A 15,559-nucleotide genomic window follows, 5' to 3' on the forward strand; every position below is an offset into this window, starting at 1 on the left:
ATTAAATTCTGAGTATTTGGCTTTTTCCCACTTTGGCAGCCACATTTGAGTCTCCTGTGTTGCTCAGAGGCCTCTAGCTTCTTTTCTTGGAATTTCTGTAAGAATCAAAGATATGCTGAAATAATTTTCAAATACCATGTAGAGCTGTGTCATCATTCTGGCGTGAGGGTGAAGTTCTAAAGTCAGGCAGAAATCTATGCTCCCTTCCCTTCCCCTCCTCCCTAATATGCTTGAATGTGTTGCGTTAGTTGTACATGTACTTCAACGCCATGGCCACTTCTCCAATGGTTACTTCCTTTATGCCAGGGAATTAGAGGCTTAGGGAATGGAATGTCTGACCCAGCTTTACATGGCTACTTTATTTTCCGAGCCAGGCTTTAGCCTGGTCTCCTCAACCCCAGGCCAATCTCTTCTTGCCAGAATGTTAAGGAGTGGTTCTTTGAACTAATTCCTTATAGGAGAGTTTGTTTTAGCACAACTTTAAACAAGATGAATTAGGATCCCGTATCAAGCTGACAATGAGTGTTATGGAGAGAGACCTGGACTAGGAGTCAGAAGACATGAGTGGTAATCCTGATTCCTTCCTTTACCAGCCTCATGGCCTTGAGCAATTTACCTAATTTGTTTTAATACTTGTTTCCTTCTCTGTGAAATAGGAAAAATAATACCTACCCTGCCTAATTACAATGAGTTGTTGGAAAAATCAAATGAAAAAAATCTATGTGAGAACACTTTGAGAAGTGTAAAGTGTTATTATCAAGGTATTATTATATTTTGGAATCAGAGTATAGGATTATCTCACCAACGAGGCTTGTTGTTTTAATCATTCTTACGAAGAAGCTCTGCAAGAGAATCCATGTTAGGGTAGCCCGTACATGAACATTTTGTTTGTCTTTAATGCGTATATGTCAAGTATAGAATTATAAGAAATAAGTTTTAAAATGTATACCACTTGGGAATAGTGCCATGCTTTTGAATAAGAGGGGTATTCAAAGATGAAAATATTCTATATCAATAGACTTTCTAATGACAGAGATAGATGAATTCATTTTTTCAAATAAATATACAACAGAATAACAAAAGAATGCCCTGACTATGAAGGAAAAATGGACTGAATGAATAAAAAATATATAAAATCCTGATAAAAGGTCGTTACATACTTGTTGCATAACAGATACAATAAATATTTGTATAATAAACATGGCTATTGTGGTGGCCACTTGCTTGCTTGTTTCCGAATGAAGTGTTTTCCTCAGGGAAGACCTTGCTCTTTTTCCTTGACAGATATTGATGGGTTAGAGAGCAGTGCAATCGGGGGTCAGTTGATGGCCTCGGCTTCTACAGAGTCTCCTTTCACCCAGAGCAGGAGGATTGATGACTCCACAGTGGCAGGTAATGACTTGGGTCTTGGGTTTATGAATATACATACATTGCATGTGCTACCAGCAATTATTATGTAACAGCTTTCTGTAGTGAAACAAATGAATTAAGATTTTGTCTTGGTAGAAAAAGTAACTGATGGAAGTTAACTTAGCATCATCCAGCTGATGATGTGATGTTCATTATTTATAAGCACAAAGTGAAACACAATCCAATAAAATCCATTTAATGCTACTTCCCGTAATAGAGCTGACTACAGCTCAGTATCGCTAATTTGATGGTCAAAGAACCACATGCCATTCACTGCCAGGTGATTTTGTTTCCGGAAAGTGACCCACCCCCCTTCATCTCCTAGGTGTGGCATTTGCTCGCTATATTCTGATTGGCTGCTGGAAGAATTTGATTGATACTTTGTCAACCCCCCTGACTGGTCGGATGGCAGGGAGCTCCAAAGGACTGGCCTTCATTCTGGGAGCTGAAGGCATCAAAGAGCAGAACCAAAAAGAACGAGACACCATCTGCATGAGCCTCGATGGGCTGCGGAAAGCTGCGAGGCTGAGCTGTGCTCTAGGTACAGGTGGTGTGAGGGAGTGTTCCTACAGAGCACAGTGTTGTTATGTTCTGTGCTGTCAAGTCGGTTTCAACTCCTGGTGACCTCATGTGGCAGAGCAGAGCTGTCCCATAGGATTTTCTTGGCTGTAATCTTTACAGAAGCTGATTGTCAGGTCTTTCTCTTGCAGAGTGGCTGGGTGGGTTCGAACCCCCAACCTTTCACTTAGCAGCTGAGCACTTAACTGTTTGCACCACCAGGGTTCCTTGAACACAATGTAAATGGCCTTAATGGGAAGTAAGTCTTTTGGAAGGGGTCCTGCTGAGTGAATGGCTGGAGAATGAACCCAGATAAGAAGTAACTTTCCTCTATAGGAGTTGCCGCTAACTGCGCCTCAGCCCTTGCTCAGATGGCAGCTGCCTCCTGTGTCCAGGAAGAGAAAGAGGAGCGGGAAGTCCAGGAACCCAGCGATGCCATCACACAAGGTAACAGCTGAAGGGCCAGAGTCCACCTGGTGCCTTGTGTGCAGTGCGTACACACCTGTACATGCCCACACCCGCAGGCAGACACGGGTTCTCATTCTGTGTGTGATATATGTATACCTCTGGTTACAGAGGGCATAGATGGCTTTAGCTGGAGTTGGTGCATGAAGCCCATCCACACAGCTGTGCCTGTCCCAGAGCCCCTGGATGGGCCTGTGAGCAATAATAGCACCCACCAGCTCAGGATCCACCAGCTTCTGAAGCCACAGAGCAGGGGTCCCCAGTGCTTATGGGGCCTGTGGCCTGGTGGTTTGCATCATGGGCCACAGGATCTGCTGTGTGGGCACTTGCTGCCAGTGCAGTTACTATTTCTTCTTTGCCCTTGCATGACAACACATCCTTTGATTTTCATCCTTTCTCTCTCCCTCACCAGGACTGTCATGCTAATAAATGTCTTTCTGGCACAGTGAAACTAAAAGTGGAGCAGAAACTGGAGCAGATGGGGAAGGTGCAGGGGGTGTGGCTGCACACAGCACACGTCTTGTGCATGGATGCCATCCTCAGCGTAGGCCTGGAAATGGGGAGCCACAACCCGGACTGCTGGCCACACGTGTTCAGGTGCAGGGGGGTTCCCTACCCCCAGTTGGCACTGACCCTGCTTGGGGAGCCTGGGGGTGGAGGAGAGGGTGGACTCAAGAGCCAGCCAACAATTTAATAGTTGATTATTATCATTCACAGAGTTTGACTAGACTCCAAATGAGAGATTAAAATGAGAGAAAGGGGAAAAGGACTCAAATGAAAGTATGTTTTGGAGAACAGAGTGACAGAACTGGATGTGGGAAATTGTGATTTATCTGTCGACCTTTTCTATGAGAGGCAGATGTCCTATACCAAGGAAGAAAACCGAATTTCTTGAAGAGTGGATAGTACAAGACTGGATAAATTGAGTGAATACTGTGGGCTCTAAAAGCCAGTCATGCGTCCGCGCTGTAACATTACTTTGTTTATTAATGTCCTCTTTGTTTAACAGAGGATTTTAGATAGCTAACGTGGGTACATAAAGTACAAGATGCCTATGTTTCATTTAGCTAGGCAAAGGAAAAACCTAAAGTGGTGCATCATGCCAAAGACAGGCCTACAATTTGGCTAAGCTTTGTAGAACCAAAATCAAAAGGAAATCCCAGTCAGTTACATAATTCATTGTCTGTAAGGTGAAAACAAAGCCATAGCTCCAGGACCCTACAACTAAGACAAAAACTGTCTTCCCAAGCACTGCCACTAGGATGGACACAGTAAGATGGGAAGAGCACTGCCACTAAGATGCAGGCGCATCGGCAAGGGATGGGGACACAAGCTGGATGCCTCACACCAAGCTCAGTTCATTCGGGGCAGTCGTGGGGCAGTCGCAGGTGCCCAGAACTTGTCTGGGGCACTGGCCAAATCGGGATTCAGTTGGATGTCCTCAAAGTAAATATGTTGTTATTGTTGTTAGGTGCCAGCAAGTCAGTTGTGACTCATAGCAACCCCATGTTACAGAGTAGAACTGCCCCACGGCCCTGATGGCAAAGTGGTTAAAGAGTTTGGCTACTAACCAAAAGGTCAGCAGTTTGAATCTACCAGTTGCTCCTTGGAAACCCTACAGAGCAGTTCTACTCTGTCCTAAAGGGTTGCTACGAGTCTGCACCTACTCGACGGCAGCGGGTTTGGTTTCTTTTTTTTTTTTTTAACCTTTACAGAAGCAGATTGCTAGGTCTTTCTCCCACAGAGCTGCTGGGTGGGTTTAAACTGCCAGCCTTTGGTTAGCAGCTGAGCACTTAACCATCGCACTACTTGGGCTCCTTCAAAGTAAATATAGCTATGAGTAATTTGTCAAGTTTCAAAGAGAGAAGCATGCAGATTACTTACAGGTTGAAAAACTGATCTTGAGAGGTGTTTTTAAAAGAACCGGGATGCATTAGCCTGGAGCGGAATGGGTTTAATGTGGAGGTCTGTGATCTGCTGCTGTCCATGGCTCTCACTAGAAAAAAAGCAAAAAGGCTTAAATTATACCGAGCAGTTTGTACATAATTGAAAATTTTCCTGATTATAGAACATCAGGATGGATTATCAATGATCTTTACTAGTAACTGGACTTATTCTGAGATGAGTGGCCTCTTATAAACCATTTTAGTCCCAAGTTCTACTTGGGACAGTTTGAACATTGGCAGTTGTACCACAAGCTGTGGCTTATCTCTGTTTGCCATGGTGGAGTGACTGCCACCCTCCCCAGCTAACATTGGTCGTATGGAGCTACCAGGGCCATGCCTGATGTGGCTGGTCAGACCCCTGAGAAAGGCCCACTGTGGCTAGAGGACCAGCAGCCATACACACATTTATTCCAGGATCCAAAGTAAGGCAATGCTTCCAAGTCCTAACTGGGCTAAGCTACATGGAGGGAAAGAGGTCCCTTGGGAAACTAGCTCAAACAGCCAAAGCCAAGCCAAGCCAGGGAGCTGCACAAGACAAGGCAGGATGAACAGGGCATCATTGCCTGCCTTCCTTCCAGCATGGGGTGAGAGAATCCATGGAATCCTTACCCCACTTCCAGGCTATCTGGTCCAACTCAAAGAATAATAAAATAATGTGCTTATTGAAGAGACAGTGACAGAATGAGAGAGAGATGGTAGCTATGTTGAGAGGACTGGAGAAGAACTGGGGAGGATCGTAGCTGGCTGAATTTCCTTTGTATCTGACTGTGGGGTTTATGAGCTGACCAGCCTGGTGGCAACACTTAACAGTTGCTTGTCTGTGATCTCTCTAGGGTGTGTGAGTATGTGGGTACGTTGGAGCACAACCACTTCAGTGATGGCACCTCGCAGCCCCCTCTGACCATCAGTCAGCCCCAGAAGGCATCTGGGGGTTCTGGACTCCTTGGGGACCCCGAGTGTGAGGACTCACCCCAGGAGCAGAGCCTGGAACAGGGGCACTCCCTGAGCTCAACCCCTGTCATCCAGCCTCTCTCTATCCAAGACCTCATCAGGGAAGGCAGTCGAGGCCGGGCCTCTGACTTCCGTGGTGGCAGCGTCATGAGCGGGAGCAGTGCTGCCAAGGCGGTGCTCACCCTCTCCACCCAGGCTGACAGGTATGTGGGATACCCCCACTACACATACTCACCAAGGAGCACCCATCACCTGTTGGCAACACCCCCATCCAGGGCTCCCCATCTCATCTGGTCTCGAAACCATTCCAGGGATCACTGTGATCCTTTTCAAGCACATTTAGGTCTACCACCATACTTCACACTTAGAATGAAATGTTTTCTAGTGGCTAAGACTGTAGGCTTGGGAGCCAGACCACCTGGTGAAAGCTCTGCCACGTCCTCTGTGATCTCGGGCAACGTCACCTTTCCGGTCCTTCGTTTCTTCATTGGGGAAAGTGTCGAAAAAGTAGCTCTTTCACAGGGTGGTTGTGAGGTTCAATTAATTATTATACTTAAGGCACTTAGAGTGTGGCAAATGATAAAATTCCACTATTTTTATGGTTATTACTATTTAAACATTCCACACCCAGGAGTGTGATATTTATTGATGCCCAACAATCACATTTAGGTTGAAAGGAGAAATCAGCAATAACCCCAACTGTTTGGTGACACTTTTTGATGTTGAAAGTGCTTTGGTCACCAGTCACATGTGGAGTCTATACAAGGAGGTCAGGCAGGAAGGGGGCGGGGTGGAGAGGCAGAGGAGCACTCACTGGGCTGGGGCTCAACAGTCCTGAGCTCTGGTCCTGGCCTTGACCCTTACCAACTACAAGGTCACGTAGAAGATGTAAACTGAGACTAGCTTCTTCATCCACTAGCTCAATACAATAATCACTTTTTCCTGTTTATCTAGTAAGAGTTCTGTGAAAGTGTTTGGAATCTGGAAAATGATATACAGATGGGGTATAATATACATCACTATTTTCTTACTAGGGAGAGGAAGAAGAAATGGTTAATGGAACCCAGAAGCCAAATGGTATTGAAATTGGAATTACAAAATAGCAAGAAAAAAATGTGTTTGTTCCAATTATCTGTGAATGTTTAATCTACTAATTCCCATCTTAAAATGTACCCACCTCATATGATCCCATCAAAAATACTTGTCATTCTCTTTCTTTTAGAGACATTTGCATGGCCAGCGTGTCTGCTGGCCCTTCTGGCATCACCATAGTTTTGAAGCGCAGGCAGAGGGTGACCCAGGAGCAGTAGGAGGCTGGCTCACCTCCTTCCCCATTGTGGCCACACTAAACCCAATACTTGATCTCTGTTCATAATTCCGGTGACCCTCAGATTGTCCTCAAGTCTTGCTACTGGTGCTCCACTCATCCTTCCCACTCCCTTCTACTGGGAATGTCTTTGCCCAGCCCACTGAGTGAAAAGCAAAAAGGACCTTCAAGGTCTATTTTATTACAGAATATCCATTCATCCAGCAGACATTTGAGGTCCCATGACATCCAGGGCATGTATGAGGGCTAAGACCATCTTCAGGGGGCGTCCTAGATCAAGCCTTACTATACTCTGCTTTTGTACCCTCTTCATAACCAAGCTCATCATTATAATCATCAACTGTAGTCAAAATAAAATCCCTTTGATTGACTGCGTGTGTGTATATATATATATATAAAATCTTAGAAATTGAAGCTAATTCTGAGGATTTTCTTCCCAGTTACATGTTTTCTGGGAGGAATAGAATGTCATATTTCAACTTGTTGCCAAACGTTTTATGAGTGCGTACTATGGCCTTTTTTTTTTTTTTTACTATGGCCTGAGCTAGGCTATGGGGGGTATAGGGATTTTTTTAATATATGGCTGGTGCCCTTGGGATTAAAATCTACTGGTTAGAGCAGACTTGTACATAGTAATAGTAGGTATAATAGAACCATGCATTTGTTTATAGTGTTTACACAGCATTTTAATCACATCTAACAAAATTACCATAATCATTCTGCCATAAAAACTGCTGAATTCTTTCCAAGTAACAGATCTTTCTTTCTTTGTTTGCATCCAGGCTCTTTGAAGAGGCTACAGATAAGTTGAACCTAGTGGCTCTGGGAGGTTTTCTTTACCAGCTGAAGAAAGCTTCACAGTCCCAGCTTTTCCATTCTGTGACGGATACGGTCGATTACTCTCTGGCAATGCCAGGTAATTCTTTCCCTAGAGAAATTGTGAGTGAGGGAAGCAGGAGTCAGCACAGGTCTCAGGTACCAACACTAACCTGAAGAATGGATTCCACTTACCTTTGCATGTGGTCACTCTGGCTAAGTTCCAGGGCAGATTTGTCATCTGATTTTGAGGCACCATGTGTTCTGTGGGGTGGTATTATTACTTGTGAATGGAAGTATTGCTGCCATCACTGCTGCAGGGTATTGCCACTGGAGCTGGGCTAGGTGGTTCTGTTAAGTATTATGCTTGTGATACAGAAATTATATGGCTGCTACTTAGGGGTGCTTCTCATGAGGGTTGGAACCTTTCTGCATATCATGAACCATCCTGCTCACCTCAGTCCAGCCCACTTGCAGAGCAGCTGTTGATTCTAAAAGGGATTGGTGAGAGAGGAAATGGAAGGATGGAGCAACAGAGATTTGATCCTTCTCTTGGAAAAACTGCTTTCAGGGCGTATCCCAGTAACGATGGGGCAGAGAGGAAAGCTGGTCTCAAATAGCAACCTCATGGAAGAGGGAGTAGAGGAACTAAATTGCCCTATGGCTGCAAATGAAGGCAGGTTGCTCACACATGGAACAGCAGCACAGGCCCTCCTTGAAACTGAGAATCTAGTCCTGGATGAATGCAGAGAGAAGCCACATAGCCACGTGCTGTGGAAATACCTTGGTGGCAGGTTGGACCCTACCACCTCTTGAGGTCCCTTCCATTTTAGGAATCGGAAGTTCTAAGTGCAATTTATTTACCCTTTTGGTCTTTATTGCTATCTAACCTGAGAACCACGGTTCTTTCCCTACTAGTTTTTAATAGATAATGAAACCTTAGCTATATCAAGCCAACCTCCCAGACTCATTGACTTCCAGAGTATCTCTGAGCTCAGAGGAAGCCCTCAAAGTCTTTTGCACTGGAAAAAAACAGCAGGTTTTGAGCTTCCAGAAGACAATGAGCAGGGTCAGGAAGAGACAGCAAGCATAGGAGGAGGAAGCGCTGGCTTTGGAATCAGTCAGATCTGAGTTACAGTGCTGGCTTCACCATGTTCCAGCTGCATCATCTTGGGCAAGACATCTTGCCTTTCTGACATTCAATTTTCTGATCTGTAAAATGGCAATAATTATATTTACTTCTTGAGGATGTTCAAACATTTAAGTGATTAATGAGGTAAGGTACCACACAATATCTGATCCACTGTAAGTATTCAGTATATGCCAGTGATTGTTTCTTCAAAGTTTATTTGGCATGGCAAGACTAATGAAAAAGGAATGTTCTGGTTGGAAGAGTACAGTAAAGACCAGCATTTTGTAGGAGCAGCAATAGGACATGATGAGCAAGGAGGAAGGGGGGAAGACCAAAGTGACCATGGCAAAGCAGTAACAAGAGATCAAATGGATGAGTAGATGTTGAGTTACAGTAGCTCTGTACTCTGAGGGATACCCAGTCATCCCTGTATCACTGTTGTAGCTGTTAGATCTCAGCATAGAGGCTCATGTGTGTATGTGTGCGCATGCGTGCATACGTGCAGCAAACTACCCTGTGCAGCTCAATGGGCTTCTATGTACCAATATGCTCACCAGTCCAGTTCAGTTCTGACAGGTGGGAGGGGAATTATTTCCCCAGATTTTCATTCGCTCTCTGCTTGAATAGGTTCAGTTACTTCTGAGTTTGGGTTTTATGATGTTTATCGTCTTGCCTTCCTGTAGGAGAAGTCAAATCCACCCAGGACCGAAAAAGTGCCCTCCACCTGTTCCGCCTGGGGGATGCCATGCTGAGGATCGTGCGGGGCAAATCACGGCCCCTGCTCCATGTGATGCGCTGCTGGAGCCTTGTGGCCCCACACTTGGTGGAGGTGAGCACTTTGAAAGTGAGCAGTAGCCAGAACTGCCAGAACCACCAGAAAGAGCAACTGGCTTAGGGAACTCTCCCAGCAGAGGCATCACAGAGGTGTCCAGTCATTGTATAGACAGAGCACGGTGGCCATAAAGCAAGGGCAATGCTCCCGTCATCTGGTCCCAAACATCATCGTTCTCTGGTTCTCCCGTATGGCATCTAAAGAGTCACCTGGAAGGACAGGGTCTTGATCTGACCTATTTACAATTATACAACTCAGGTACCTTACACAGACAGGTTTTCATTCTTTTTGATCTGGTATCAACCTGAGTTTGGAGCTGAAAGATAAGCAGATGATTCCGAATGTCTTCATTTTTATACATGAATATAGCAATGCCTTTTGTTCCTGCCAGTCTCTCAATTCTAAAAGCTAAATATACCCTCAGTAGGGAAACCATACATCCTCATTTTCTCAACAGAATTAAAACAGTTGCATGCTTTCACAGTCCAAAGAAAATCCACTTGTATGATTCATCTATTGAAACTCTACATCTAAGTATCTCAATCAGTGATGACTGGCTACTACTAAGTTGGTGAGGAAAAATTGTTACCTCATCAATTTAGAAATAGCCAGTCATCAAATTGTTTTATAGTGATAACTATTCTCACATAGCCCTTTATCACTTATCTGGTAGAGATAAGACAAACCACCCCAAAAACTTAATGGCTTAAAACAGCAGCCATTTATTTAGCTGTGATTCTGTGGTCAGAAATTTTAGCTGGGCTCTGTGACAGTTCTGGTCTGGGCCACGCTTGGCTGATCTCAGTAGGCCTTGCTAGTGCAAAGACTAAGGCTGGCTGGTTCATAATGGCCTTGACAGAGATGGCTGTTGGCTGAGCAAGTGGTTCTCTCTCTACATGGCCTCCCATCCTCCAGCCGGCTAGCCCAGGCTTGTTCACATGGCATTCTTAGGCTTTCAAAGAACTGCAGGAGGACAAACCCCAGTCACAGGTACTTTTCCAGTCTTTGTTATGTAATGTTTGTTATTGCCCAAAGCAAGTCATACATCCAAGCCCAGGGTCGGTATGGGAAAGGACAACTAAAGGGCATGGATATAAAGAGGTGTGAACCAGCTGGGACTACTGTTGCAAGGACGTACCTCACTGAGGGACAAATGACTTACCTGGTCTTCGTTTGTTTGGGGCAAGGCTAAGAAATAAGACCATGAGCAGTTCTCAGACTAGGTTCTGACATCTCTATAGTAAGCATGTTCTATACCATCCAAGAAAATCGTCACATTATTATGGGGTGGGGGTGGGGGGAATGAAATTACTAGAAACTCTTATTTTTCCAGAATCATTAAAGTGAAATTGGAGTTGTGTTGGATCAGTTGGTTAAATTTTTAAAAATGCAATTTAGCATGCAGCGCATCTATACTTGTCTACTGGAATATTTCTACTTTAACACAATCACTGCTTCTACCTCCCTATAATGATGTTCAGGTGGGTTAGGAAATCCTTCAGAAACCAAAATCTTACTTGGCCAAAGTCCTGATGGTTTTCCCTTCTGCTGTGAATTTTGCAGGCTGCTTGCCACAAGGAAAGACATGTTTCTCAGAAGGCTGTTTCCTTCATCCATGATATACTGACAGAGGTTCTTACTGACTGGAATGAGCCACCTCATTTTCACTTTAATGAAGCACTCTTCCGACCTTTTGAGCGTATTATGCAGCTAGAGTTGTGTGACGAGGATGTCCAAGACCAGGTGAGTGTGTCACAGTAATCATCATCATCATCATCATCATAGCAAACTTATTTTGAATGTAGTGGTAGGCACTGTTCTGCAGGCTTTGCATGCTTACTCCTTGCAATAATTCTATATGGAATGTGTGACAAAGAGAGGCTATGTAAAACCTTCTTAATTCACAGACCACATGATCTTGTATGTCGAAAATCCTAAGGAATTTAACAACAACAACAAAAAATTGGTAGAATTAATACGTGAGTTTAGCTAGGTCCCTGAATACAGGATCAACATACTAAAATCAATTGAACTCCTATACACTAGAAAAGAATTATCCAAAAATGAAATTAAAAGAAAAATTCCATTCACAAGAGCATCAAAAATAATAAAATAGTTAAAAAATTTTACGAATTCAAAACCTGTACACCAAAAATTACAAAACATTGCTGAGAGAAATTAGAGATGATCCAAATAGATTATGAAATATACCATGTTCATGGATTGAAGGACTCAATGTTTTTCAAATAATAGTTTCCTCCAAGCTGATGTGTATAGACTCAGTGCAACCCCTATCAAAATCAGCAGGCTTTTTTGAAGAAATTGACAAGGCAGTTCTCAAATTTATATGAAACTGCAAAGGATTTAGAAAAGCAGAAACAAATTTGAAAAAGAACAAATTTGGAGAACACTACCACCTACTTTCAGAACTTACCATGAAGGTACAGTAAACAAGACAGTGTAGTACTGGTGTAAGGACAGACATACAGATCAGTGGAACTGAGTACAGTGTAATGTGCATCATACTTTTTTTTTGTTTTTGACAACTGCAAAACCTCTTCGTGCATTTTTTCCCTAGGTGCACTATGCATGTTATATGTATACATGTATTATTTGCAAAAAATACAGTAATTGAGTTTTTACCAAGATGCCATTACAATTTTATGGGAATAGGCAGTGTTTTCAGCAAATGGTGCTTAAACAATTGAATATCCATATGTAATCAAAATGAACTTACCTCATATCATGCACAAAAAATATCCCAAAATTGGTCAGAGATGTAAGAGCTAAAACTGTAAAATTTTAATTTATAAATTTTCTAGAAGAAAGCATAAGAGAATTTTTAAGACTGCGGGTTGGGCAAAGGTTTCTTAGAAATAATCCATAAAGTTGATGAATTAGACTTCATCAAAATTAAAAACTTTTGCTCTTCAAATCACCATTAATAGACAAGCCCAATGCTGGGAAAAAATGATTTGCAAATCATATATCTCGTGAAGGACGATTCTATAATACATAAAGAATCTAGCGACTCAGTAATGAAAAGAAAAAATTGAATTTAAAAAACAGACAAAAGACTTATGAATCGCCTATAAGCATGTGAAAAGTTGTTCAGGAACATTAGAGAAATGCGATATAACTGTGCACCTTGATGATTTTAGGGTGAGATTGTTTGGGTTCTGGTTATTTGCTTTTCTAAAATTAACCCAGAAATGGGGGACAGAGAAGTATGTCATCCTTTCCAGAAATTCTCCTGCTGCTTTTAAGGAAAGGATTTTAAGTGCCACCATCTTTGCCTCTCCAGGTGGTCACATCCATTGGTGAGCTGGTTGAAGTGTGTTCCACGCAGATCCAGTCGGGGTGGAGGCCCTTGTTCAGCGCCCTGGAAACGGTGCATAGTGGGAACAAGTCTGAGGTGAAAGAGTACCTGGTTGGTGACTACTCCATGGGTAAGAACGTTTGGATGATTCTTACTATAGACCCGTTAGTTCTTTAAGCCAAGTGTCATGCTACCAAAAGAAAGTAAAAGGAAATTAAACGGTAGGAAAGACCGACATTGAGCTATGTTTTATCAGCAGGAAATAATCTTTTGTAGCAGGGACATGAATTCTCAGTTCTGCCAGGAGGCTGAGAGCCCTCCCTGAGCACTGTCAGGTCCTGCTCTCACTGAGAGTTTAAACAAAAGGCTGAGAGACACCTGTGCTAAGTTCATTCCTAATGCCAAAAAGAAAAATGTTATTCTCATGCTAGTAAGACCCAAAAGAGTATCATAACAAAGGGGAATCAGAAGTAGGGGGGGTTGGGTCTGGCTAGAAATGAATGAGCATCCATAAAGCATGTCTAGGAAGAAGGGATGTTGTGTGGGGGTCCCTGAGACCATCTGTAGGTTCAGAGATTTGCCAGAACTCACAAGACTCAGCATGTAGTTATACTCAATGGCTAAGATTTATTACAGTGATATAGTAGGGACACAGTTCAGTCATAAAGGGAAGACACTGGCAGAGTCTGGAGGAATCCATGTACTGGCTTCCTTATGCTCTTGTCCTCCCATGAGGGGGTCACACAGAACATGCCCTTCCGCCAGCAACGACAGTGCAGCCACATGTTCCTGCCCAAGGATGTCTGTTAGAGTCTCAGTGCTCTGGGTTTTTATTGTAGGCAATAATGTCATGTATGCATTCTCTACCTGACATGTGCCCAAATTCCATACTCCCAACAGGAAAGCAGGTGTTCAGCATACACCACATTGTTTATACAAACAGTTTAGGTTCAGTGAAACCCTCCTTACCAGTTAGCTGTTGGCTGCAGCAACCTTGCAAGTGAGCCTTTCTGAGGGCAGCAGTCTCAGGCCTGCACAGATATGAATGAGTTAGAATATGCCACCAGAGATTTGTCTAAACCTTCCCTTCCCTGTAGGTATTCTAAGATTTTCTGTGCAGGAACATTCCAGAGGCCCACACATTTAACTGCTCTCCAGAGCTTCTTATATCTGAATAGATGTACACATCTCAGCCCTGCATGCAGCCAGCTTTGCCTGCCTTTCTCAACTGAGCCCTGGCTTGGTCACCTTTCCGCAGCTCCCCTTCAGGCTAAACTGAGAAGTACGGCACGGGAGCCAAGCCAGCCATCCAGTCAAAAGGCCTGGCATTTTTACAGAAGATCTTTTCCAAGGCCCCATAGAAGATACCCAAAGGATAAAACTTAACTCTCCTAAAATCCTGCACTCCTCTTTCCTCAGGAAAAGGCCAAGCTCCAGTTTTTGATGTGTTTGAAGCTTTTCTCAACACCGACAACATCCAGGTCTTTGCTAATGCAGCCACGAGTTACATCATGTGCCTTATGAAGTTTGTCAAAGGACTAGGTAAATAGGGTTTCCTTTCACACCTTGTAACAGCTGGGAACTCTTTCCAGGATGCCCTGATGACAGGCTCACTGGCTACCTGGAGCAAGCACGCATCCTGGGATATGAGCAGATGGTGCAAACGGCTTGTGGTGTGTACTCAGAAGCAGGAAGCTTACTGTGCAAGTGGCTTGGATTTTGTCCAGGGTTGATATTTTTCATTGTGTTCGTGGCATAGCCTGGTAGTGTAGCATGTTTTCAAGTCCGTATGCTATTTTATTCTAGCTTCTTTTTAAATCCTAGCATGTTCAATATTCAATATTATCATATTCAGAAATTGCCTTTAGCATTTAAGTTGGACACCTCAGAAGACAGTCCTAGCAGTCTGCTTCCGAAAGATCACAGCCTTGAAAATTCTATGGAGCTGTTCTACTCTGCACACCTGGGGACACTGTGAGTCGGAATTGACTCAACAGCAACTAACAACAGAGGCCCCTCTCCCTTGAGAGCGCGTATATTTTAGGGACTACCTACCTAATTTTATGCTTAATTTAGGAACACTTTAACAAAACCGTGTTGCTATCTACATGGCCTGTTGTAGCAGTTAAACCAGAAGTTTAGAAGGAAATTACCTTACAGTTCTGAGTGTCACCATGGAGTGCTCTTAGACCTGGAGCTTGTGGACCTTTTAAATAAGGAAAACATACGGTTAATACTACTTTTTTTTAATGAAATAAAGTTTATTTAAAGCATATGTGAAAGCCATACTAAAAATTAAGGTTAATAATATTCTTTTACATTCGTGCTAAATAACTGGCAATTCCTTTGCAAAAGAAAACTGGACACAAGGACGTTGGATGACTTGACTCCTGTCCCACTTATTTTCAGAGGTGGAACTGAAATCTCAAAATGCAAGTTCCAGGATAGAGCCTAGAGGCTGTAAATGTTCCTTGTTTTGAGTACAGCACCATCGTTCCATTGTGATCTGTGCCCTGGGCAGCAGAGGCTGAGCTGAGGAGCCCTGAGACCCCATCCTCCCTCAGCCCTAGTAGCCCCATGCTTACCTACTTTACATACAGGGCTCCAGAGGAAGGTTTTCTCTGAACAGAGTAAGATTTGAGTTTCTAAACACACTGTTGTTGTTAGGTGCCATCAAGCTGATTTTGACTCAGAGCGACCCTATGTGACGTAGTAGCATTGCCCCATAGGGTTTTCTTGGCTGTAATCTTTATGGGAGCAGGTCCTTCTCCCACAGGACCACTGAGTGGGTTTGAACAGCCAA

The 15,559-nt window shown here is 43.5% G+C and overlaps 1 protein-coding gene and 1 long non-coding RNA gene across 3 annotated transcripts in view; one reads left to right on the top strand and one right to left on the bottom strand.

Annotated features, from left to right (window-relative positions):
* The window catches only part of ARFGEF3 (ARFGEF family member 3), a 165,692-nt gene that overhangs the window by 124,696 nt on the left and 25,437 nt on the right, over nucleotides 1-15,559 (top strand). For both annotated transcript variants that reach the window (XM_049901986.1, XM_049901992.1), the window contains 10 exons: nucleotides 1,285-1,392; nucleotides 1,736-1,951; nucleotides 2,305-2,415; nucleotides 2,880-3,030; nucleotides 5,213-5,533; nucleotides 7,440-7,573; nucleotides 9,289-9,434; nucleotides 11,001-11,180; nucleotides 12,742-12,886; nucleotides 14,176-14,298. In XM_049901986.1, the coding sequence (XP_049757943.1) occupies nucleotides 1,285-1,392; nucleotides 1,736-1,951; nucleotides 2,305-2,415; nucleotides 2,880-3,030; nucleotides 5,213-5,533; nucleotides 7,440-7,573; nucleotides 9,289-9,434; nucleotides 11,001-11,180; nucleotides 12,742-12,886; nucleotides 14,176-14,298 (1,635 nt within the window). The remainder of the gene's footprint in view (nucleotides 1-1,284; nucleotides 1,393-1,735; nucleotides 1,952-2,304; nucleotides 2,416-2,879; nucleotides 3,031-5,212; nucleotides 5,534-7,439; nucleotides 7,574-9,288; nucleotides 9,435-11,000; nucleotides 11,181-12,741; nucleotides 12,887-14,175; nucleotides 14,299-15,559) is intronic.
* Nucleotides 1,040-9,324, bottom strand: LOC126086046 (uncharacterized). The gene is made up of 3 exons (XR_007519403.1): nucleotides 7,367-9,324; nucleotides 4,318-4,429; nucleotides 1,040-1,467 (listed from the first exon to the last, which is right to left on the bottom strand). It is a non-coding gene; the product is annotated as an uncharacterized LOC126086046 (long non-coding RNA).

The sequence above is a fragment of the Elephas maximus genome, chromosome 1, assembly GCF_024166365.1.
Source record: "Elephas maximus indicus isolate mEleMax1 chromosome 1, mEleMax1 primary haplotype, whole genome shotgun sequence".
NCBI classification, from domain to species: domain Eukaryota; kingdom Metazoa; phylum Chordata; class Mammalia; order Proboscidea; family Elephantidae; genus Elephas; species Elephas maximus.